Source organism: Alligator mississippiensis, chromosome 4 (assembly GCF_030867095.1).
Source record: "Alligator mississippiensis isolate rAllMis1 chromosome 4, rAllMis1, whole genome shotgun sequence".
In the NCBI taxonomy this organism is placed as follows: Eukaryota; Metazoa; Chordata; order Crocodylia; family Alligatoridae; genus Alligator; species Alligator mississippiensis.
In genome coordinates, this window is record NC_081827.1 from 220,573,655 (window position 1) to 220,598,642 (window position 24,988).

At 42.9% G+C, this 24,988-nt stretch overlaps 1 protein-coding gene across 2 annotated transcripts in view; it reads left to right on the top strand.

Moving 5' to 3' along the window:
• Positions 1-3,874: 3,874 nt before the first annotated feature.
• The window catches only part of RBMS1 (RNA binding motif single stranded interacting protein 1), a 213,718-nt gene continuing 192,604 nt past the window's right edge, over positions 3,875-24,988 (top strand). The window contains exon 1 of one of the 2 annotated variants that reach the window (XM_014599471.3): positions 3,875-4,227. In XM_014599471.3, the coding sequence (XP_014454957.1) occupies positions 4,153-4,227 (75 nt within the window). In that variant the 5' untranslated portion in view covers positions 3,875-4,152. The remainder of the gene's footprint in view (positions 4,228-24,988) is intronic. The other variant, XM_019480351.2, reaches the window with a different exon arrangement.

Sequence of the window (24,988 nt, forward strand, 5' to 3'; positions counted from 1 at the left end):
TAATAAAATATCCTCAGCCAGATTTATTCTTTCATCACTTTCAGCCGCCATAGTGACAGTGTACATTACTATTCCTCTTGTTGGCAACTCTCATGCATTCCCAGTAACTTGACACGACCAAGCTGGAGATTGCTGGAACTATATAGAGCAGGAGTTCACAACATTTTTCCTAGTGTTCCCCTCCCCCTTCCTTACTAGAGATTTTGTCTTCTGGACGCTTTTCTTCCCATTCATGCTTGCGTAAACTTTTTGTAGCAAATTCAGCAATTGCTGCAGGGAAGGGAGTAATGGGAAAGCATTTGTACATTTCTAGCTGTCTTTACTGCAGTATATGTTTCATCTCTCTCAGAAAGTGAATTGCACTGTCAACTGTGGCCCTTCATTTCCTCTAGTCTGTTCTGTTTCTCTCGGCAGGAAACCAAGAGTGCCAGCACCATGTGACCTGCTAGTTCACTGCAGGCCAGCGGCATGTACTCTGCAGTCAACCAGAGATCCTCAGCCACTCTTTAAGAGCCTCTGAGGTAAACTAATTGCTGGGTGGCATTGACTGTACTGGTCAAAGCCACACACTTCCTCATCAACCTCTGAAAGCTCATACCACCTTCTGAGTGCATCGCACCTTCTGCATAATTACAGCCTGCTCACCTCTCCCATTGCACAAAAAACCCCTGCATTTTTTGCAGCTGGCAGCTGCTTCTGTCCAGTGCTGACCTGACTTGTCCAAATATTTATTGTACTACTTGTGAAGTTCTGGAGCAAGGGATTCCTGTGGCATTAGCACTCACAGCCAACTGAGATTTCCTTTTGCTTGACCTCCCTCTGACCTTGACCTTTCCTCATGGGAAGGGTATCAAACTAGGCAAAAAATGAACACCCAGTTCCCTTCCTCTGTCCCTTTCCTTTTGTGGTTACCACCAAAAGCTAACTTGAAAATCCAGCAGCTCCTATCATAGTTTCCAACTTTTATTTTTGGCAGGGGGCTAAAAGGATGGACACATGTCCCCCATCCCCAGCCCTTCAGTGTGTGGGAAATGGGGTGTGTGCATGGGGAAGGGAGGTGTGGGTACAGGTGATGTGGTGGGTGGGGAGGACACAGGCAACGTGGTGAGCGGGTGGGAGAACACAAGCTCCCTGGGATTTCTGCACCGACAGCGGGGCTGGACCATCTCCGGGCAGGTGCTGTCTCTGCAGCCCAGCAGGTGGGACCCAGTGCTGGAGGAGCACCGCACCACCATGGCCACCAAGATGAGGCATCACCTACCTGCCTGGCAGCAGCAGGGGGCACAACTCCACACTGCCACCACTGCCGCGCCTCCCCTGGGTGGCCATAGCAGTGCAGTACTCCGTCCCATGTCTGGCCCTGCCCCCACTGAGCCATGGAAGCAGCTCCTGCCCAGAGCTGGTCTGGCCCAGCTGCAGCCCTGAACCATGCTGAGGGTGCAGAAAGCTCAGGGAGCATATGCCCCTCTGCCGTGTTGCCTCTGCCCTTCACCCTTCCTGCCCATGCATTGTCTCTGCCCCCTCAGCCCCGCTTTGCCTTACCTGGAGGGAGCTGCAGGAGTTGCTCTCCACCACTGCTTGGCCACCATGTGCATGTCCACACACATGTGCACGTGGCACTCCCTGCCTCCAGTCACCCTCCCTTGCTCCCCACAGCACCAAGAAGCCCCCTGAAGGCTGGAATTCTGCCAGCCTGCAAGGAGAAACCTGTAGTTTCACACTTTATTCTTCTTTCTTCAGGTTTGGGCCCTGACCACCCTCTTCCTGAGTGAACGGCTGGTTGCAGTTACAAGCCAGCACTTTGAGCGGAGGCCGGGGAGTCAGAGATCCACCGGCTGGATACAAGGAGCCAAGCCAGGAGCTGGTACAGCAGCTCAACACAGCTGCTGGTTGGACAGGGTGTAGGGGAGGTGGAGCCCCAGGACCAACCACAGCGAGTCTGTGAGTAACCCCATCTCGAGGTTGTGGAGAACACCACTGAACCCCTCCTTTTAGTTATAAATTCCATCAAGTTGTGGCAGGATAGTTAGGGGCCCAACCCAGGGAGCAGGGGGATACCCACAGCGCCACCCAAGGGCACCACATTCAGACTTGCGGCTTAGAAGCGAAAAGGTAAATCCGTCCTATGCCCAGTTAGGATTTGGAGTTCCTTATCTTTTCTGAGCTGGCTGCAAGATGCAGAGCTGCATAAATGCACTCGTGCAGGGATGCTTTGGTATGGCATGCCAAAGTGGTATAACCCACTTTTCCATTATTTCTACATTTAGCTAGATTAACATGCTCAGCAGCTTGGATGGAGCTGCCATATAGGCTTAATTAATAAATGAGCCCTGGTGGTGCTGAGAGGGGGAGGGGGACAGACACACAAATCTTACTTTTCACAGTCTGACAAGAAGTGACATCTGTTTAAGATTAAAATCAGTGCAGCTTTAGGTAGAAGGACAGGCTAGAAGGAAATACCATCCAGCAGAAGTGTTTTTATTGCACAGGAGAGCAGGTTACAATGTATCACTTGCTCTAAGCTCCAAGAAATTCTTTAGTGAGAGAACCAAAATGGTTATGTTAATGAGACAAACACACTTGTAGTTACTTAGGGTGAATGTTAACCTTGCCCTGTTTGTTAACACCAGAGACGTAGCTATGATGCCCATTCATTTCACATGTTGGGTCATAGTGGCGTGCTGTGGTCAAGAGACATTGGTAGCCAGGTTTCTTTCTTTCTGTCTGTCTGCATTTTAGCGCTGCAGCCCCATCATCCAAGAAGCACAGGGGCTGTGGCCTGCAAGGGAGAGTTGAAGCCAAAATACTTTCCCAGAATAACAGTCGATTCCATGCTGAAGCTGGTGCATGGCCGAGGACATCACACCCGGCAAAGGATGAAACAAAGCTGACCCCTTGTAGTGAGGTCGTGCATGTGCCTTGTGCGTGTGGGAGATCCTGCATGTGCTGGTTCTGTGTGAGGTCCCACATGTGCGCAATCGCAGTGTCGTGGGCTGAAGCTCACTTCATCAGATGCTATGAAAGGAAGTGCACACAGCTGTGTATAAAGAGTGAGAAATATGAATACAAATACATTTGAATTTGAGTGCGTGTGTGTGGTCCTGCATGTGCTAGGTATGTGAGAGAGAGGTGTGCAGTGTGAGTGAGGTCCTGCATGATGTGCAGGGTGTGCATGAAGAAAGAGACAGAGACGAGTCCTGCATGTGCCTTGCGTGTGTGTTGGGGGGGGGTCCCTCATGTCCCATGTGTGTTGGGGGGTTCCTGCTTATGTAAGGGGGGGTGTTGGGAGGGTCCTGCCTATGTAAGGGGTATGGGGGGTTTTGGGGGGTCCTGCACTATGCAAATGGTGTGTGTGTGTTGGGGGGTGTCCTGCCCATGTAAGAGGTAGGGGTGTGTGTGAGTTGGGGGGTCCTGCCTATGTAAGGGGTGTGGGGGGTTTTGGGGTCCTGCCTATGTAAGGGGTATGGGGGGGGTTGGGGGCTCCTGCACTATGTAAGCAGTGTGTGTGTGTGTTGGGGGGGTCTTGCCTACGTAAAAGGTAGGTGTGTGTTGGGGGGTCCTGCACTATGTAATTGGGTTGTGTGTGTGTGTGTGTGTGTGTTGGGGGGTCCCGCCTATGTAAGGGGTGAGTGTGAGTGTGAGCAGGAACATGGAGTCGGTCCCGAGCGCAGGGCTGTTGCAACGCGGCGAGTTTCCCGGCTGCCGCGGCCGGCGCGCGGGGAGCCCCCTGGGCCGGCGGCACGTGCTGGTCCCGCGGGGCCGGCGCCTCCCCCGCCGCCAGCCCGGAGCGGGGCTAAGCACCGCCCCCCGCGTCTCCTCTCGCCAGTCCTGCCCCCCCCCCCCGATCCCCACCCCCACGCCTGGCACCGAGCGCCGCCGCCGTTCACTCGTGCCGGCCGCGTCCCGCTGCCTGGCGCTGTCGGACCGGCCCCGCGCTGCTGGGCAGGAGCCCGTCCCGGCTGCCCTCCGCGGCGCCCCCCGGCTGGAGCCGGAGCGGCAGCGGGAGGAGGAAGAAGCAGCGCTGCGCGCGGGCGAGGAGCAGGCGGCGCCGGCGAGGAGGAGGAGGAGGAGGCGGCGGCGGCGCGGGAGCGAGCTTTGGAGCCCCCCAGTGCCCCCGGCCCTGCACCGCGCTGCAGGGACACGTCCAGCTTCATGGGCAAAGTGTGGAAACAGCAGATGTACCCCCAGTACGCCACCTACTACTACCCCCAGTATCTGCAGGCCAAGGTAGGGCGGGGCGGGGCGGGGCGGGACGCGGGAGGGGTCGGGCTGGCGCTCGCCGAGGCAAGCAGGAAAGAGGCGGCTGCCCCTTCCTGCCGCCGCCGCGGGTCCCTCCCTGCCGGGGCGCGGGGGCTCGGCCCTCCCCTTCCCCCTCCCCCGCCGCGTCCTCTCCTCTTCCCCGCGGTGTCCCCACCCTCCTCGCCGGCCTTGCTGCCCCTTCCCCCCAGCCCTGGTAGATAGCGGCCGGGCGGAGAGACATGTTTCTGCAACCCCTGAGCAGCTTCATCGCGCTGCTCCTCGGGATTCAGGGCCGTCTCCTTCAGCTCTTGCACGTTCATTTGATGCGGGGGGAGCAAAAAAAAAGAGTCAAAGTTTCACCTCCAGGCCTTGCCCTGGTGCTGGCCCCGGGAGCGCTTTGTGACTAACTTTCAGCTGGGAGGAGGGAGCCGGGCAGCTGCAGATGCCCGGTCCTGGCTGTAGTGTTTGCGTTGCCTTGGTTCGGGGTGGGGGGTTGGTTTTGAATCTGTTGAGTTGCAAAGGTTATATTAAAAAAAAAAAAAAAGCAAGCGCATCTGAGAAGCGAGCCGCAGGTGTGTCCGGGTCTGTAGAGTGGGCCGGGGACTGCGGATAAACTGTTTATTCCCATTTGGTTGTTGTTGGGCTGGTTTGAAGTCTCTCTCCGCCTTTCCCCGCCCTCCCCCCGGAGTCTGTAAGGGCAGCCAGTCTCCCTGCTCTAGAAGCATCATGCTGCAAACTGGCAAACGCAGAGGTGGTTGCATCAGCTGTCTGGAACATTTAGCGTAAGCGGCTCCAACCACCAATGTCACTCCGCCCAAATCACAGCAGGATCATATGTGGGTGCCGGGTGTGAACTTTCTTTTGGAGGTTATAATCGTGCCTGGGTTTTTTGCAAACTGAAATCTCATTGGCTGTGTGGGAATTGCTAAACCAGAATTTCTCATTTTTTATATCCTGTGTTGTTGTTGGGCAAAACCTAATTTATAGTATTGAAGTGGGAAAACAAACTCAGTTTGACAATTAGGAGATAGTTTACAAGTCAGCAAGTGATGAGGCATTGAAATGCATTTTGTTGTAAGCAGAAATTGATAGGTATTCAAATGGCAGCATCAAATGACTGGTTTTCTCTTACCTGTCTAATCTGTGTTTTCAAAGACTTTCAAGTGATGATGGCTTGTGTAAGTACTGTAGTTGTTTAAGCTGATGCTGTTTAAACACTGGAGTAATCAATGCACTACTTTTTAGATGTGATGTATGTTTAATGCACCTTTTTTAAATAATGTAGTGCAGAGTGCCTAAAGGGCAGCCTTTTGTACCATCCAACACTTAGCTGTATGAATAATAAATATTCACAGGTGAAAGAATACTTTTGTACAGGAACATTTACCTTAGTGATTTTTATATACCATTAGTAAGTTAGTAACCAAGTATATTACATTTAATATCAATAATGCACTGTCACTTATCTCTTTCTCTTTTTCTTTTTCTTTTTTTTTTTCCCCCTGTAAATAATTGAAGAGGGAGATAAACTGTAATAGCTTGCACTAGTAATTAGGGTGGGATCCCAGAAATCCATGATCCTATGAGAGAGCCTTAAGGACCATCTCATGAAAGTGTGCTTCCTGTATAAAGTATTTAATATTGATTTGTATTACAGTCAATGACATCTTCAAAACCTACCTTGTAGTCTTCACTATAAAATTATACAGACTAAAATTACATTACTCCTGATCTCTTTGTTTCATCAGAGTAGACTCATCCATTTGACCTACATACATTAAAACACAGATTTGATGATTGAATCCAAATTTCCTGTTTGAGAGGCATCCTGGTTTTAAAAAAAAATAAATGTTTGGCCCCTCAAAAATAAATAAAAACGGTAGAGGACTGTATGTCTCAGTACTGAATTATGTTCACCTAGTATAAATGCATTTCTTTTCTCTTCATAAATCCAGTCTGAACATGTTAGAAAATTAATTTAATCCACAAAATTAAATTGGACTAACTCAAAAATAAACTGTCTCCCAGTATGTTTAAATACTCCAGTAATTCAAGTAAACTGTCTGCGGTTTTCATCAGACAATTGCAACCGTCCTGAACAGCCTTTGCTGAAGGTATGGTATGAAAGTGGTATATTTTTCCTGGTTAAAGTTAAACACCCTCCAATACCAGTATATTTTTAGCTTCACGTGTTGTCTCCATCTAAGTTATAATGGAACTCATGCTGAGAGGTGAACTGCAAACACATAATTAGGAGATGATTAGAACTGTTCTGAAGATGGACCTTTCAGTAGAAAACGTCAAAAGTTTTCATTTGAAATGGCAGAAATTCCTAGTGAGACTATTTTTCATAACATTTTCATATAGTTAAGGACCTTGATTGCTTCAAAAACATCTCACAATTAAAATAATGCAATATATATGATTCTGTTAATTCTGATGATTCTGAATGACACCTTCATTTATTTGTGACATTCAAACTGTTTCAGTAATATATTGTGAGAGTGGGAATAAACCTTGTACATGATTTGAAGTCTCTCCAGATCGAGATGATTAATACTCTAAAAGAGATTAGGAGACCTGTGGATTCTACATGCTCTGAACTGTTATAATTTATAATCCAGTGAGTTCAATGATTTGAGACATCCATTCAGTATTTTGTACCCTGTAATAAATGTGTCCTTATTTTGGCAGTTCCTTTTTCATAATCTTGTGTGGTACTCCAGAGGCCATTTTTGAAGCATCATCTTAGAAAATATCAACAGCTCTTAGACTTCCTTTTTAGTTGGCTTTTTAAAGGAAATTCTTTTTCCATTACATTAAATGGTTTTCAAATTCATTTAATTTATTTTTCTTAAATCTTACCATTTAATTTCTGTGTATTTATGAGAGGTGTTGTTCACTTTCAAATTAAAAAATACAGTCAACATTTGATTGCAGGTGTTGTGATAGTAAAAGTATTGTATAGGAACCACCTCTTAGTAGGTATTATACCTCTGTACCCAGCTCAGTGGATCTCTGGTCCACTGAGCTGGGTACAGTGGTATAAAACCTACTAAGAGGTGGTTCCTATACATGTCATATATAAACAAAATATGACAATAATGGGCCAAATTCTGCTGACCTTACATATGTCAGGTGAAAAATAAAGGGGCATTTATACTTTGTTTTTCCTTGACTACATATAAAATAGGATATAGGTATCAAAAGAAGGCCTACCAGATCGTGTAATCATCACCTACATTGCTGTTTTCCGCTTACACAATATTTTTGCTATTTGCCATATTACTGCTGACTGGTTTCCATATCTTCTTGATGATTCGTTGATATTGTTTAGCAGAAAAGCAATAAGATTTGTTTATATTGTTTAGTAGAAAAAAGACAAATTATTATCTTTTTCTGACTATGTTAATGTTTCTCTGCTGTTTTAAAATAGTTCTTTAAACTTGACTATAGTGTTTCTATTCTTTTAATTTTTAAATTAGACAGTAACGTTATGGTGTTTTATTTAGTGCTTAAACACTGATATGATTTTTAAATCAGACTTTCTATAATTAAAAAAGATTATTTCATAGTGCAGTGGTTCTGAACCTTTTTAGGCTCAAGACACCCTTCCCTAGGCTCATGGCACCCCACAGAAAATGCTAGCTCTTAGTTTTCACTCATTTTTTGATAAGAGGAAAATATTTTCTTATGTTGCAAAGAACTTGGAAAGACCACAACAGGTTGGACTGTTTTTTAACACTGAGGATTCCTATTTGAAATATCTGGGTTTATCACGTGAATCATGTCTGCATCTAACAGTACTAACATTGCATGGCATCTGCATCACCCTTGAAAGGCTGTCAAGGCACCCCAGGGTGCTGCAGCTCTCTGGTTAAGAATCGCTGTCATAGAGGGCAGTAAGCCACAGGAAACCTACATGAAATTCAGTTTTGTCTTGAGGTGAAATTTTCCTGTAATAATTGATAAATGATTTTATTTTGTAATTTCGTAGCAGCTAAATGTAGTAGTAACTGGGAAATGAACTAATATTATTTGATGGAGCAAGTTTTATGCTATGTAGAATTATTGTAACTTTAGATGTAAATTATTAACAATATGCAGAAAACAGATTTTTTTTATCTAAAAACATTGTTTCAGACTGATACTTTTATGTGAGCCTACTGTGGAGGTGAAAGACTAAATGGCGAATTTACTGAAAGAAAAGCTTACTCTTCAGTTAAACAAAGCATTTATGAAATTGTCTTAAAAGGAACTATGGCTAATCCTCACAATAGCATTCTATATTATATTAGGCTACATACTGCTGTAGAAGTTTCTGATGCACCATGGTATCTGGCTAGTACACATACTTTTGCTAAAATATATTTATAAGGTGCCATCCTGCCCTACATACTTTGGCTGGATCCCTCAGAGAACTCGCTGCTCTACATAAGTTCCTTACATCTATTCCTCAGGATACTGTACCTTTAAATGTACAATAAGAACTGTTAAAAAAAAGTGTTAATGAATTATGACCTTATTCCTAAACTGTATAAATGGAGGGTATGCAAAAATAAAAGTATTGTAGTTTTTATGTTTACCTAAGATGATAAGTAGCTATTGCCATTAATGGTTCTTGGTGAGGTCAAAGCTAGACTCCATTATCCTTTAAAAAAATATATTAAAAAAAAAGAAAAAAAAAAGAAAAAAGCTTTAGCCCTTTCCGATGAATAGTTATGTATTGTGCATGTTTTAGCCAAAACGAATAATGAATAATTTCTAATTAACCAGCTTTATTCTATGAGCACTATGATTCTGTGTAAGATTTCTACACACTGAAGTGATTTCTGGCAAGTTCAAATTTATCATAATGGGCTGAGTTATATCTGTACAGCTGGACTAATTCATAAGTTTTGATAGTCATATAATATACTTTGTGCCTTGCATTTGAAACCATTGATTTTGAATATTTTTCCTCTGTGAAGAAAGAAACTGTACAGAAGTAGGTATGAACCATGATTTTAACTCTGTGTAGTTTTGATGCCATTTTTCCATAGAATAGAAATGGCTTCCCTCTCCCCCTCCTCAACTTCTGTTTCAATGCAAAGGTGGATGATTCTTTCCCAGACCTTCTCTTGTGCTGTGCTGAGCTTGCGAATCCACGAGTGAGATCTGTAGGCAAGGCATTTTGCTTCTGCTTTGTTGCCTCCACTGGCCTGTAGATTTGATGGTCCTTTCTTTCAGAAGCTTTGCTCTTTTCATCTTCCACAACCCTTAACTGCACAAAAAATACCTTCAAAGAGAGGTTCCACTGAAGAGCAAGTAGTACAAGTAACTGCAGTCTCCACTGAGTGTAGAAGAGAGAATTCTTCTAAGCCCTGACTTCCAGTGTCCTTCCTCCAACTCTGGAGTCCTCATAAAGGCTAAATATAGGGTTAAGTGTAAAGGAACTATTCTGTGAAGATGACATTTTCTTCTTCTATGTCCCTCAAATCTGGATCTGTAGGTGCTTGCTACTATCTATCTGACAAATGCCACAGTGACGCGTATCTTTTTTTTTTTCTTCTTTTTTTTTTTTGTATCAGGAATGTGGGGAGGCAGTGATTTCCTTTTTCCTGTATAGCAGTTGTTATTACAGAAAGTGTTTATTTTTTGCTTGTTTTAGCTTTTCTCACTGGAGCATTTGCAGAGGGACATATCTACTCTAAATCTCTTTTCCAGTCACATGTTTTGTTTCAGTAGCTTGTTAACAAGTTGGAAAAGAGCTGTGCAGAAGCCTATTGATGAAGCGATTGATTTCCTTTTAGGGACTGAAAGAAAGGCCTTCCTCTTAGAATGGGTAAAATCAAGCCCAGTCCAAGCAAATGTTATGCAGTGCAAAACTCTGCCCTGCTTTGCTAGCCATCCTTGGAAGTGCTTCTTACTCTTCTAGTTCTGGTTCTCTTCTGAGATGGCTGACTATCATACCAGACCCCACAGTGGACAAGCCTCCATGAGGAGTAGACTACAACTACTGATTCATTACCTGACTCAAACAATATTTGAACCTGTGTCTCAAAAGATCAGTTAACTCATTCCATCAGTTAGTGGTTTTATCATGAAAAATTTGTAAGGGTATTCCTCATTATTATAACTATATATATCTCCCTCTGACATGGACAAGAGTGCATTACATATAACAATTCTATGTTTGGTGCCTTCATCTCAAAGATTGGTCAGTGGGATTTTACCATTTATTTCCGGGAGACCAAAATTTCATTAGAAGTGTGATTTAAACTAAGGATATGCTGATTTTTATCATCACATCCCTGGTTATGGTTCTTTTGAAAAAGAATTCCACTTTTGAAGAGAATTGCAGAGCTATAAGATACTCATAGCCCTTACTTTGTTGGGGAAGCAAGACTGGTCCATGCCGTTCCATAAATGGATTGTGCTGATTGGAGGGGGGAAGGTGGAACAGTATCCATGAGATGTGCTGACTTATTGCATTTCCCAGGGAGAGCCTTTTTCAGGAGTAGTTTTATAGAGTCCTGTTTGCTGTCTTTCAGTATAACTACTAGGGAAGATGGTGGTAAAAATATACTTACATGAACAGAAGTAAATCTAACCCTGTGGTAAGAAAAAAAATCTCCCATCTGTTCCCCGATACACTAAAGCTGATGGGTTCCTATTAACAGTGTAATAGTTGATTTTGAGACTGGACTTAAACTAGAGTAAGCCATACAGAGAGCTGAAGTGTGGCTCCACATGGTAGGTCTCATTTTACAACTGTGAATCAAATTCAGGTGACTACCGTTGAATCGATGGGAACTTTGCTGTAGGCTTAAATTGGACCAGGGTTCAGCCCTCCCATTAATTTTGGAAATGTACTGTTAAAAAAAAGGTTAAAAAATTATCAAATGCTCTTTTATTAAGAGTTAAATCCTTTTGCCAAGCTGAATCCTTTGGTGCCTCACAGTGGACCCTCTCCTTGTGTCATGTATCAGTCTCCAGTCTTACCCTTCCTCCCATGTCATGTGACTTAGATATTCTCTGCTGACTCATCCCAAAGACTTAAGTCATCAGATATCTGGATGTCCCACTAATTAATGCCAGTGGCACCGGATCCACATGCAGTCAGTTAGTGCTGACCATCCACTCATTTGGTTAGTCCTTGGCCACCTTCCATTCCCTACCTTATCATGCAAAAGTTAAATTTAGGGAGCCATTTTAAACAATAAATTGACTTATGTGCCCTCTTCCAACAAATTATTCTCTGGGGCTGATATGAGCTGTAAATGCATAGAGATCTCTCTGCTAGGTTGTCAAATGGGCCAGTAGTTTCAGGTGGCCCATTACATAGGCACAGTCTAGTGAACAGTGGTACTACCCTGTTGAAGGTCTCATGCTTCTCCACTCTGGGATACATGAGTAGCAGCTCCCAGTGTCATTCTACTCGGAACGTTATAATCATAAACAATTAGGATTGGAAGGGACCTCAGGAGGTCACCTAGTCCACCGTCCTGCTCAAAGCAGGACCATCACCAGCTAGATCATACCGGCCAAAGCTTTGTCTTAAAAACCTCGAAGGATGGAGATTCCACAACCTCTCTAGGTAACCTTTACCAGTGTTTTACTACCCTCCTAGTAAGAAAATTCTTCGTAATATTTAACCTAAATTTTCCTTGCTACAACTTGAGGCCGTTGCTCCTTCTTCTGTCATCTGCCACCACTGAGAACAATCTAGCTCTATCCTCTTTCAAACCCCTTTTCAGGCAGTTGAAGGCTGCTATTAAATCCCCTCTCAATTTTCTCTTCTGCAGACTAAATAAGCCCAGTTCCCTCAGGCTCTTAGAAGTCATGTGTCCCCTCACCATTTTCTTTGCCTTCTGCTGAACTCTCTCCAATTTGCCCACATCCTTTCTGTAGTGGGGGATCCAAAACTGGACACAGTACTCCAGATGTGGCCTCAGCAGTGCTGAATAGAGGGGAATAATCACTTCCCTTGACGTACTGGAAACACTCCTACCAATGCAGCCCAGTATGCCATTAGCTTTCTTGGCAACAAGGGCACACTGCTGGCTCATATTTAGCTTATTGTTCACTGCTGTACATATTTAGGTTATTGTCCACTTTACACTTGTCCTTGTTGAACCTCATGAGATTTCTTTTGGCCCAGTGCTCCAATTTGCCTGTCACTCTGAATCCTAGCCCTACCCTCCAGCATATCTATTAGACTCCCAGCTTGGTGTCATCTGCAAGCTTGCTGAGGGTGCACTCTATGCCATCTTCCAGGCTGTTGATGAAAACACTGAACAGGAGTGGCCCCAGGACCGACACCTGGGGCACTCCACTTGATACCAGCTGCCAACTAGACATTGAGCCATTGACTACTACCCTCTGAGTCTGATGCTCCATCCATTTTTTTAATCCACCTTGCAGATCCAGCCTGTATTTCCTTAGCTTGCCTGTGAGAATGGTGTGGGAGACCATATCAAAAGCTTTGCTAAAATCAAGGTATATACCACATCCACTGATCTCCCTGCATTCAAAGAGCTAGTCATCTCATAGAAGTAAATCAAGTTGGTTAGGCATGATTTGCCCTTGATAAATCCATGCTGACTGTTCCAAATCACCTTCTTCTCCTCCAAGTGCTTAGAAATGGATTCGTTGAGGATGTGCTGCACAATTTTTCCAGGGATTGAGGTGAGGCTGGTCTGTAGTTCCCTGGATGCTCCTTTTTCCCTTTCTTAAATATGGGCACTATGTTTTCCCTTTTCCAGTCATATGGGACCTCTCCCAATCACCATGAATTTCCAAAGATGATGGCTAGCGGCGCTGCAGTCACATCAGCCAACTCCGTCAGCACCTTTGAGTGCATCTTGCCTGGCCTCATGGACTAGTGTATGTCCAGCTTTTCTAAGCAGTTCCTAGCCTGTTTTTCTGCTGCTCTTGGCTGTTCACCTCTTCCCCAAACTGTGCTGCCAGGTGCAGTAGTCTGGGAGCTGACCTTGCCTGTGAAGACTAAGGTGAAAAAGGCATTGAGCACTTCAGCCTTTTCTGCATGCTCTCACAAGGTTGCCTCCCCATTCAGTATGGGAACCACACTTTCTCTGATCTTCCTCTTGTTACTGACATACTTGTAGAAACCCTTCTTGTTCCCTTTCACATCCCTTGCTAGCTGCAATCCTAATTGCACTTTGGCCTTCCTGAGTTCATCCCTGCATGCCCGAGCAATGCTCTTATATTCTTCCCTAGTTGTGTGTCCAAGTTTCCACTTCTTATAAGCTTCTTTTTTTGTGATTTAGTTTACTGAAGAGTTTCCTGCTAGGCTAAGCTGGTCTTCTGCCATACTTCCTGCATATTGGGATGGTTTGCACTCTTGGTAAAGCTTCTTTAAAATACAACCAGCTCTCCTGGACTTCTCTCCCCCTCAGACTGGCTTCCTAGGGGATCCTGCCCATGAGTTCCTTGAACAAGTTGAAGTCTGTTTGTTTGGGTTTTTTTTAAGTCCAGGGACCTTACTCTGCTCCTCTCCATCCTTCCTTTCCTCAGGATCCTCAGAACTCAATCATCTCATGGTTGATGCTCCCTAAGTTGCCATCTAATAGTACATTCCCCACCAATTCTTCCCTGTTTGTGAGCAGCAGGTCAAGAAGAGCATGGCCTCTAGTTGGCCGCTCCAGCACTTGTACCAAGAAGTTGTCCCCAACACTTTCCAAAAACTAACTGGATTGCCTCTATACTGCTGTATTGCCCTCCCAGCACGTGTCCAAGTGATTGAAATCCATCATGAGAACCAGGGCTTGTGATCAGGACACTGTTGCTAGCTGTTTGAAGAAAGCCTTATCCACCACTTCATTCTGGTCTGGTGGTCTATAGCAGGTCCCCACCATGACTTCACCCTTTTTGCTCTCTCCTCAGGCCTGTTGAAAGTCTCTGGATTAGGGTCAATCTCCAGTTTCATACTGGAGCTCTGAGCAATTATATGGCTCTATTACATAAAGTGCAGTTCCTCCTCTTTTCCCCTGCCTGTCCTTCCTGAACAGTTTATAGCCATCCATGACAGTGTTCCAGTTATGTGAGCTATCCCACCAAATCTCTGTTATTCCAATCACATCATACTTCTGTTACTGTGAAAGGACTTCCAGTTCTTCCTGCTTGTTTCCCAGGCTCCGTGCATTCGTGTACAGAATGTTAGTGTGGGCTGCCCCTTTCAGCCACCCTTCCAGTTTTTTCTAGTGCAGTGGTTCTCAACCTTTTTAGATTCAAGGCACCCCAGTTCAAAGACTAATTTTATTTGTTTTTTGACTACAGAAAAATAATGCAGAAATTCTTTTGTCTCAAAGAACTCAAAAAGACCACAACAAGTCAGAATGTTTGAACACTATCTGGGGACATTCACCAAAGAAATAATCCCTAATTGACCAAAGCCCTTCTTTTCTGAGCATGGAAGATCAGGAACAGCCTTTTAGGTGCAGTTTGTATGTATAATTTTGGTGCTCGTGCAGCCGATAATCAGAACACTTAATACTGACCTTTAACATTTTTCTAGCTATTTTACAATATATTTGTGAAAGGAACTAATTTAAAAGGTTCATATTTCTATAACAAACCACTTGTACACACAGTAAAATGCATAAAATTATAATGGTGACTTGACTTTATAATCACATTGTATGCTAAATTCTTTTTCTGTGATGAGAACTGCAGAACTCTAATTAGTGGCAATCTCGAACTCTGTATCCATCTCATCCATCAGTGTGGAGTTCAGATCTACTTCTCTTAGTTATAGCTGAGAGAGCATTCTGTGTTCCATGGATATGAAATATGCTTAGGTGTCCGCTTCCAAAACATGTGGGCAGGGTAGAAAACTGATTTGATGCAATTTTTTTCAAATAGCGTTTTTAAAAGAAACAGAGTCATTTGGTACTTTTAATAATCTTGCTACACACCAGTGGTAGAATTTGGAATAATTTGCCACTAGTTGTATCAGGTTGCAAGTTAAAACAGAATGACAGTGAACTCAAGTATAGCCAGCAGTGATCCTCATTCTGTCAATACAACATGTGGTATGGCTGGAGCTTAGGGATCTAAGCCCCATCTGCCTTTGAAAATCTCCTGGGTGAAATAAGTGGAGCAATCTTCCAAATCAGTCAGTTGTAACACCAGTATTTTTCCCCAGAATTAAGACGATCAGAGGATTCAGTTCCCTTTTAGAACACTGGCCATTTCTCCGTACCTAATCTTGGATTTATTTTCCATTTTACCTGCTCCACTATAATGGAATGTTCAGAAAATCCCTCTGTTGTAGTTTTGATAGTGTCCACTGATCCTTTTAAATTATCCTGTTGTTTGTGAATGGTGTCTGAGGTTAGAGCTTGAGAGGACTCTTGATACTTACAGATCCAGATTCTGCGATGGCCAGCTTCTACCGTCTGCCACCATCTTTCTAGTCCTGATGTTGCAGTGCAAAATTCTGATTCATAGCTAGTGTGTTTTATAAAAGATGACAAAACACTAACTAAATATTGCTTCCATTGTGAGAGGTATTTTCCTTTCTGCCAAAATTTGCCTTAAATGTTTTAAAGTAAAAGAACTAACAAAAACAAACTGCCTGGTTCTACAATTCTTAGTCATGCTACTGTGTATTGACTTCAGTGGGCCAGCAACTACAAGGAAGGAAGGCACAACTGGGCTCTGAGTCTTCCAAGCCATCACATATTTTATTAGCCAGTCACATACTGTGGAATAATATCAAATTGTGTTGTACAGGCTATTGCTACACAATGATGAGTTATAAAGAAAATATACAAGAAAATATGCACATAAAAACTCTGGTATTCTTACCAGTCTAATGGCAGGAGAGGGAAACAGTGAAAAAAATGGGTTCCATGAAGAATAGCTTAAAATTAATCTCTGTAAAGTTCTGTCCTTTTTCTGGATGATAACTGCCTCTGGTGCACGTGAAAATATTGTAGGGATGATGTATCTTTTGCCTGTCTTGAGAGCAAACAAAACATTCTGAATATGTGAAAAACAAAACAAGATGCAGGCATGGAGGACATATTCTGTAAAGGTTTGCACCTCTATTTTTGTAACCCTTGAGGGCTTGGAGTTAACCGGTCTCTGTCCAGCCAAAGAAAAGAGGCCTCCATGTGATGTGCACTTGAAATAGATGTGCCAGTATAGAAATAAGAAAGAATGTTTGCACATGGTCTTGCACTGGTTTAATGAAATTGACTTAAAACAGATTTAAGGTCAACTAGCGTACAGCATCCTAAGTCGGAAAGAAAGGTTGATACAGGATCAATTACAAACGTATCAAAAGCATTTCATCTACATTAGGAATCAGAACTCATAGAGGTGATATCTTGTCTTAGATCAACTAGATATTTGCAAAAAAATTCTTTATTTGCAAGGTTTCAGGCATACTCATCCTACCTCAGGCATAGGAGAATGCAAAGATTGTAAAATTTCTGCTAGGTGGAAATTTTTGCATTTTCCTATGCCTGAGAGAGGATGTGTGCGCCCAAAAGCTTGCAAATAAAGCTTTTTTTTTTTGTTGCAAATATCTAGTTGGTCTAAAAAAGATATCACCTCTATCACGAGTCCTGATTCTTTTTTTTCCTGTAGACAAATACCACTACAACCTGTACCTGTTTTATGCACATTAGGAATTCACAGCCATATCTCACCCTTTTTTTCTCATGTGCAGATCCTATTGATGCCTGTGGGATTTAGTGCACTGAAGCTGGTCATGGTTGTTTGTGCCAAGTCAGAGGATATGAGCTTTGCTCTGAGGATTTCCAGGAAGGATGAAAACAGTATTCCCTTCCGCTTCCTCAAGGTGGTCAGCACCAGCACAATCTCCTTAAATTATTGGGCTGTAGGAGTATCTCTCTGGCCCCTTCTTCTCTGAGTGCAGCATTTTGTCCTTCTATGTAAGGATTTTTGGATTAACAAAGTAGTGAGCCCACTAACCATTTTCCTCTGTTTCCAGTTTGCTCCACACTGTTGTGAAGTGTTCATTCTCTGATCTGACTGTCCTGTACAGCAAAACCATGGTGCTTATTCAGCTGAATCTAGGGCATTTCATGTCAGGAAAGAGGTAGGATCTGAGTCTGAAAGAGGACAGAGTCCAACTCTAAGGTTACTAACATCTAAGGTATATGTAAATGAGAACAGGATTTAGCCCATTATATTTTAGCTATTTTTATTGAGAAAACAGAACATCAGATAGTAAAAACTGTTGCAGGCACTATTGAATTTTCACTGTTTCATCATGCAAGACTAAAGGGTGTGGAAGAAAATGGAACAAATTGTCTTAATACAAGCTGAGAAGGTTTTTAAAGTTAGATGGTATATTTCAGTTGTAAGGTCCCCACTGGAAATGACTTGCAAAGAAATACTCAAACGAATGCGAATAGGAGCTTTAGAGGCCTTGCAGCAAAATGTCACATCTATCTTTCCATTTTCAGTATACTGTAATATTAATATTTTATTTTAGACCCGGGGGGGGGGGAGGGGAAGAGGGTTGTAACTCCAAATTAGCAGCTTCTGCAGCATGAAAACAAAGATAGTAGTGACTCATTTGGAAAAGTACTAGCTAAAACATTCTGTCCCCAAGAAAAAGCATTGAAGAAGGGCATATGACATAAACTTTAAATTCCATGAATAATATCTGTGACCTTCTGGTTTTCTCTTGGTAGTGGTTCTGATTAATGACAAAAAGGCTTTTGACAAATGCAGATCAGAGAGAAAAAAAGTATCTGCATGGGAATATTTGTTGAAAAGCAAGCCTGTTAACAGGATCAAAGTCTCTAATATTCCTGTTACCCACTTGCCTGTAACCCAAGCAGTTAGCCAAATATTGAGGACCTTGCAGGTTATCACCAACTGATCCTCCTAACTGGAACAATCAGGGGTTTCTTTGATGTGATCTCGTTTATGCACAAAGGATAGACAAACTCCTGTTTCCCTGAACACAGCAGGAATCAAATAATGAGAGACTGTCTTTACTTGCAGTTCCAAGTCCTTCCAACATTCATGTCTTAGCTCAGAAAGCTCTCCCGCTCCCTCAGCCTTCCTCAACCACGCACCCAGTGCTTGTTCACGCTGTCATTGGCTTTTTTCTATTTCTTCCCTCTATCTGTTCCCTTGGTATTTTCAGATGTACTCATATACCTCTGCTTCTGTTTCATTACCTTTATTCAGACAATAACTAGTAAAACCTCTTCACGTAATTTCTAAGGAGCCTTGTGCAAGTCTTTATTTTTGACAGTGAGATCTGCCTGTGCTTTGGTTGGGAGTCCATTGTTACTTCATAAAGGAACATAACTTTATATTTTCTTAAGTGACAGGAGACAGTTACATCTCTTTCCAGCTTCAGAGGGCATTAACCTCAGCTCATTGCTTTCTTTATACAATGTAAGTTCTAATATTAGTATTACCGGTTGAGAAAGTGATGCTGGAAGTGATTTTTTATTTTAGCTTGGGTTTCACCACTGTGTACACCTTTGCCATGGTACTTTTAGAGGCAAGTTGTAGTAGGGTTTCTCTTTTCTAAGTCACATAGCACGCATTCTACAAATATGCAGATGATATTTTACTAATGATTTCAGACTTCACACTTCTTTGCCCTGTCCTGGATTAAATGTTTTGTTGGGTTTTTTTTTCTGTTGGCATAACATGATTGTTACAGAAACTCTATCATAAATTATTGTTAATGTAGTCTTTTAATTAAAAATGTGTTTCCAGGCACATGTCTACTTCCAAATAAAAAATGTCTCTTGAGGCTGACATTTTTCATATTTGTTCTTGCATCAAAACAGTTGAATTTTGTTTGGGAAAAATTAGTGAAGGTTCATTTGGTTAGTGAACTAAAAAAGCGAATCTAATATTACAGTTAACCAGCAAGCAGTGGGTAAGCAAGATGACTTTGTGGTGTTAGAGCTACAACTTTAAGGTTCCTGACTTCATGGTTTTAAATGATCAAACATAACATTATATTTACAGTTTTGAAAATTACCTGTTTTCTTAGAATAAATATTCACAACACTAGGAGTTCATTGAATGCCATGAGGGGAAATGATGGCCCTGAAATCAGAACTGGAATTAGAACTAGTTTTTCAGGATATATATAATATATATAGGCACAGAAGACAGTTGAAATGAATCAACTAAAGCTGTGCAGCCAACATGCATAAATTAAAGCGCATTAAAACTTTGTGTGCACACTTTTGTTCAGAAGTGAAGTGGTCTTGCACTGTAAAAGGATTAGGTTGATTCATCTTAACTTTTCTGAGTGTTCCTGTATAGACAAGCTATAAATTAAGCTTTCTTCCAGTTTTGTTTCAGAAGGAATTTGTTTGGATAAGTCCCACTGATTGACTTTGTTTTCAAATTCAGTTTAGAACAGTGACCATACAGTACTATTTTAAATTCTCTTCTTAAGAATATTCCTTTAGCGTTCTCGGAAGACTGACATTGTAAAGGGCTAACATTCTCTTAAGGATGTGTTCAAGGTGGTAAATTTAAACCTAACTTTCTCATTCACTACATTTTACCCTGGATTGGAGTCTTCAGTGTGGCCCAAAGCCAGAAATACAGCATCCAGCTTAGGTAGCAGGGAATGATTAAGAGCAGCTCAACAGTTCTTGTGGAGAGGACAGAGAGAAATGCTAGCATGCACCTGCATGTAGTAAATCCTCTGTGGTTTGCAACAACCTCTCAGACAAACCACATGAGGTTTATTGGCTGCAGAAGCTGTGGCAGTGCTAGCACTTCTTCAAAGTCTTCTCAAACACAGAGCTGATCTACACCCTTGGCTTGGCCTTTTTGTTTCTTGTACTTTCCCTTCCCAAAGACCTTTATAGCCCCAGTACATCCAGGATCTTAGGGGGTCTGCAGGTGTGGTAACAAAACATGTCAGGAGCCCATCCCTGGAATACATCCTTAAAGTCTTCCATAAACCCCACATGTTTTACAGTGTGGCACTGTATTTCAGCCACATCTGTTTGGTCATGGCTGGTTAGAAAAAGCAGTTTAGACTCCTATAAATGTCAGCAGCATCAAGATACGATGCCAAAAAATAGATCAATAAATAATTTAGCTGTGGGTATGCTGAAAATAGGCCAGCTAATAATCTGAATACAGATTTAGGTATCTATATTCAGATACAGGGTGGAAAATATTTGCCTTATGACTTGCTCAGTGCCAGGCCACAGTAGAATGGTTGAAATTGAAGGCATTAGCTTTCAAGATCCCTTGTACTGCAAGTGACTATTTCATTACTAAGTGGTATAGTAGAGGTGGGGGGTGGGTAGGGGATATGCAGGGAGATGACAACTATCTGGCCCCTGGTCCATCCATCCCTCATCCACTGCCAGGGGTGCTGGATGGAGTAGGTGGGCAGGTGTGGTCTCCATAGAGACCGGTCCAGGACCCCTGTGAGCAGAGTGCACCCAGCTGGGTAGATGAGATGGGGCTGCGGGTGGGTGGAGAGTGGCATGCAGGAGTATGGCAGGCAGGGCCAGGACTGGGATTGTGGGGTGGTTACAGCATGAGCCTGGGGCATGCTATCTGTTCCCCACACATCCTGCAGTGGGTGCTAGTTCTGTGGGCATAGCAGAAAGGTCCAGGTGCATTGGTGGAAATACAGACAGCAGCAGCCAGAAAGAGCTGCTGCCACCGAGACTGTTGGGAACCTGAGTCTGACCACTGTGCCACCCCTGCCCCACTTCTGTGCTGCCTGGCCCTGCAAACTACAGCTCCCAGCATGCCTGAGAGCTGCGCATGGGATGGGACCGGCTGCACTCCACACCCGGCAGCACCTCCATGCCCAGAGGCAGTGGGATCGGTCACATGTGCTACGACTTGGGTTGCACCCTGGGCTGGGTTTGGGCTGAAGGTCCTGCCACGGGTTGGGGAGAGTCACTTGCTGGGCCAGATTCAGCTCGTGGGCTGGATTTTACCCACCCCTGAACTAGAAGCTAGCATTTCCATTCTCTTCTGCTCTTCAATACTGTGCTTGGACCTCTAATTCTAGAATTTCTTGTCCTTGTAATACTTTGGGACTGTATGAGGGAGAGGAGAACCATCTCAACATTTACTTTGAAATTAAACACTAGTTTTTCTTGGAACAGTAATAAAGGCCATGTAATTTACCTGAAATTAGTTTTCTCAAAGTCTTCCTGGGTGTTATCTAAGAAATTGCCAGGGACCTAGCTATGGATGCCTGTTATCTTTGAACCTCTTTTTTTCCCTTGAAGTGGAATGCCATAGCAAATGTATAGAATAAATCATTATTTTTCACTAATATGAAATGGAAAGGGCCTGTTTCCATGCTTGCTTATCTCATGTGCCCCACAGAAGACAAAAGTAAATGGCTTTTTTCTGCTGACTTATAAGTATTTCTAGATTTTATAAAGCATATATTTTGAGCAATATGTTTCTGTATACATCTAATATAATTCTATACTGCCAATTATGAATAGACATGCACAAAAGGGATTTATTTTGGTTTAGATATTAAGTGTCAAACATCTCTGTTTTGCAAGATCATTGAAGGTAGATTTCTGACAACAGTAAGGTTTTGTTCAAGTGTCTTTTGCCAAAATGTACTTGCAACCTATCTCACTTCTTTATAGTATATATAACACTGACTGATTGTTACCCTCCATTTCTAATGTCATTCTACAGGTGGCTTTATTTCTATGGTGATGCTGTATGTATATATGTGTGCATATGTAGATACATATAAATAGTTTATTTGGTTGGTTAATATATTGTTTAAATTTGATAAGCTGGTAATCATTCAGAAACGTTCAGTATTGCCTCTGCTCCGTTGATTTACCTGTCAGTTGGACCAGCTATCATTAGTTCTGGTTATTACTGATGGTGTGCTCCACGCTATCCAGGATAGTCTGTCCCAAAGAGTTTACAGGCTGAACAATTTGATGAGAAGGTGAATTCAGTATTTTAAAAAGATACAGGGTTGTCATTGGTAGTAGTGAAGTCCTTCATATGTAATATGGGGAGCCCCACTGCAGTTTTTCCACACTGCTTCAACCAGATGTTTTATCTCTGATCTGGATGGAATAGCTCTTGTAGAAAAGAACAGGTTAGGGCTTGGTCTCCTACGTATTCTCCAGTTTTCTCCACACTGACCCACACCTTGCTGCAGAGTAGGGCTACTATACATGTGCAGGGAGCCAGCTCCAGTGTTCTGGAAATCCAAGTGCATTGGAGCAGACCTGAATAATCGAGTCTGCTGGAGCACAGCAATAAACACGCTCCAACAGAATTTGTTGTCATTTGTATTAGTGTCCCTGTGCTAAAAAATGGCAGCCGGGTGCTTTGAACATGCACCTGTTGCTCCTGCACCTTTAATTAAAAAGTGCTCGCTAATTAAAGCGACCCCCAGAGCACGTGTAAAAATGCCCTAAGTTTCTGGTATTTCCAGATACCAAATAAAATCAATAGCAGTGTGCCATTTAGTTATATATTTATTTCATTAGAATCCTCTATTTATTTTTAACTTCAAATGAAGGCTGCAAATTTTCCAGGCTGCAGCATACTACAGCTGGTGCCAACCCATAGATGTTAAAGCAGAAATTAGGTGCAAGTTGCTATGGAGTATACACAGGGAAGGCTTGTTGATCTCAAAAAAAAGTACTAGTGAGTGCTCCTTGAAGTGGTGATTTCTGCTTTGTTCAGATTGGTGCAAGGGTCTTTGCAGCTCCAAATGTAGCATTCTCATGAAATGGCAGTGGTGGGACTCGAGCTCTGGCTAGAGTGTGTTCTCTGGGAATGGGCATCTTGAGTGGCTGTCCAAAGATGACAGTGTTGCCAGCTTGCAGTTTCAGTGCTAATCTATTTTTAGGAGTAGCCTGGACAAAAGAGGAAAGGAATGAGGAGAGATGCCAAAAAGCGGCATGACACAGGGTTAGCCAGTTCTTTACTCTACATGTGTTTCTATGCTCACTGATGAAGCATTCAGCAGCTTCTTAAGAGCCACTGGTCATCTTTCCTCATTCTGGCAATGGCCCCCAGTGCAGCTGGCTACAAGAGCACCTAGAGGCCTGCAAGCTCAGAGAACCACTTTCCAGCTCAAGTTTCTCTGCTTTTATGACATTCATTCTGTAAGTGGCTCCATAAAAGCTAACAATGGACCTGTCCCCTCAGCCTTTTAAAAGGGGACAGGGAAAGAAAGAGCACAAAACAGGAGAGAGATAAAGAATAAATAAAATACATTTAAAAAGAGGAAAATTGCTGTTTAAAAAAGATAAGGGAAAAGAATAAGACAGAAAAGGGCAGGAGAGAGAATATGCAGAATACAAAGGAGAGGCTGTGGCATCTGTGCCAAGGCATGGCAAGTCTAGCTGCCAGACCGTCCAAGGGGAGTTTCATTTCCAATAAAGAGCAGTTGCATGCAGTATCCTGTAGGAACTTACATTATCGCAGTGAGAGGGAAAGGCATGATTTTTTTCTAAAAGAATTTTGCCTGGGCTGTTTCCAGTAGCTGGTGGGCAAGACTGTTGTTGTAGGCTGTGTTGCATTAGATTACCAAGAAGGTATAAGGTGTTTCTGAGGGAAGATGGGGCCCATTTATTGGCAGCAACTTTTAGGTTGTGAGAAATTATCCATGCTGTAGGGTTGTGACTTGGGTCAGAACTGATGGCTACCATTTTAATTGATTTCCTGTAGTTTATCACTGGAGTTTCCGATAGACTTTGTGCCTGTCAGTACTGTGAATGCCAGGGCCTTCATGAGGGGAGAGGCTATAAAAAAGATTCTGGGATAGTCGTTCCTTTTTTTCTCATCTGTATTTAGTTTTGTTTTTGCAGAAATTCACTCATCATAATGCCTCTAGGAATAAGTACAGATTCAAGTAAGAGAAAATATAATGTAGTTGAACTTAAACAAAATAGAATTCCAGATAAAAAGCAAGAGTGTTAACATAACCTTCTCACCTGCCCCAGACAAAAATGATTAAAGAAGTGATCAATAAAAGAAACATCTATTACAGAATGTAGATTTCTAGAACAGCATGGATAATAAATATGTTGCATTTTGTGCATCACACTAACCAGAATAAAATTGTCTTGGGTTTTATAAATATATATTTTCATGTAATTTGAACTTTGCACACACGGAGTAGAAACAATACCCTGGCCTTCTCTGGTAAGCAGAGAGAAGGCTTTGTAATATATTAAAGACCCATGTAGTGAACAGCAGGTCCAGCTGAGGGTTTAGACTGCTGAAATAGTCGTAGGATAACATTTTCAGTTCCTATATTGAGGTAGAATTCTAGTATGTTGTTATAATGTTTGTTTGTTGTGACGTCCTCCTTGCCTTCAGCCAGTCATAGGGGGGCAGTCCGTAGCGTAAGAGAGGTCACACATGCACAACTGGCCTTTTTCCGGTTGTGATCTGCCAGATGGGACTGGCATGGCCCAAAAAGCAGCTGTGCTGTCTGTGGAAAGGCATAGCAATGGGATACAATGATTCTGTGCATCTCCTCAGCTGCTTCTGACAGCCTGTCTCTCATGAATCCTGGTACATAATCTACAGTGTCCTTCCCTCCTTCCTGCCAGAAAACCCTGGGGGAAGTTGTTAGTGATAACACCACCTGTTCTCCCACAGGCTGAATTTCCCCTGTGGCTTTAGGAGCTGTGCTGGTACATAGAAGTGCAATTTACACCTACCTTTCTGGGTCAACACAAATGAAACTGATTCGAAAGATTAAAACGAATTTGCTGACAGTGAAAACCTACCTTAT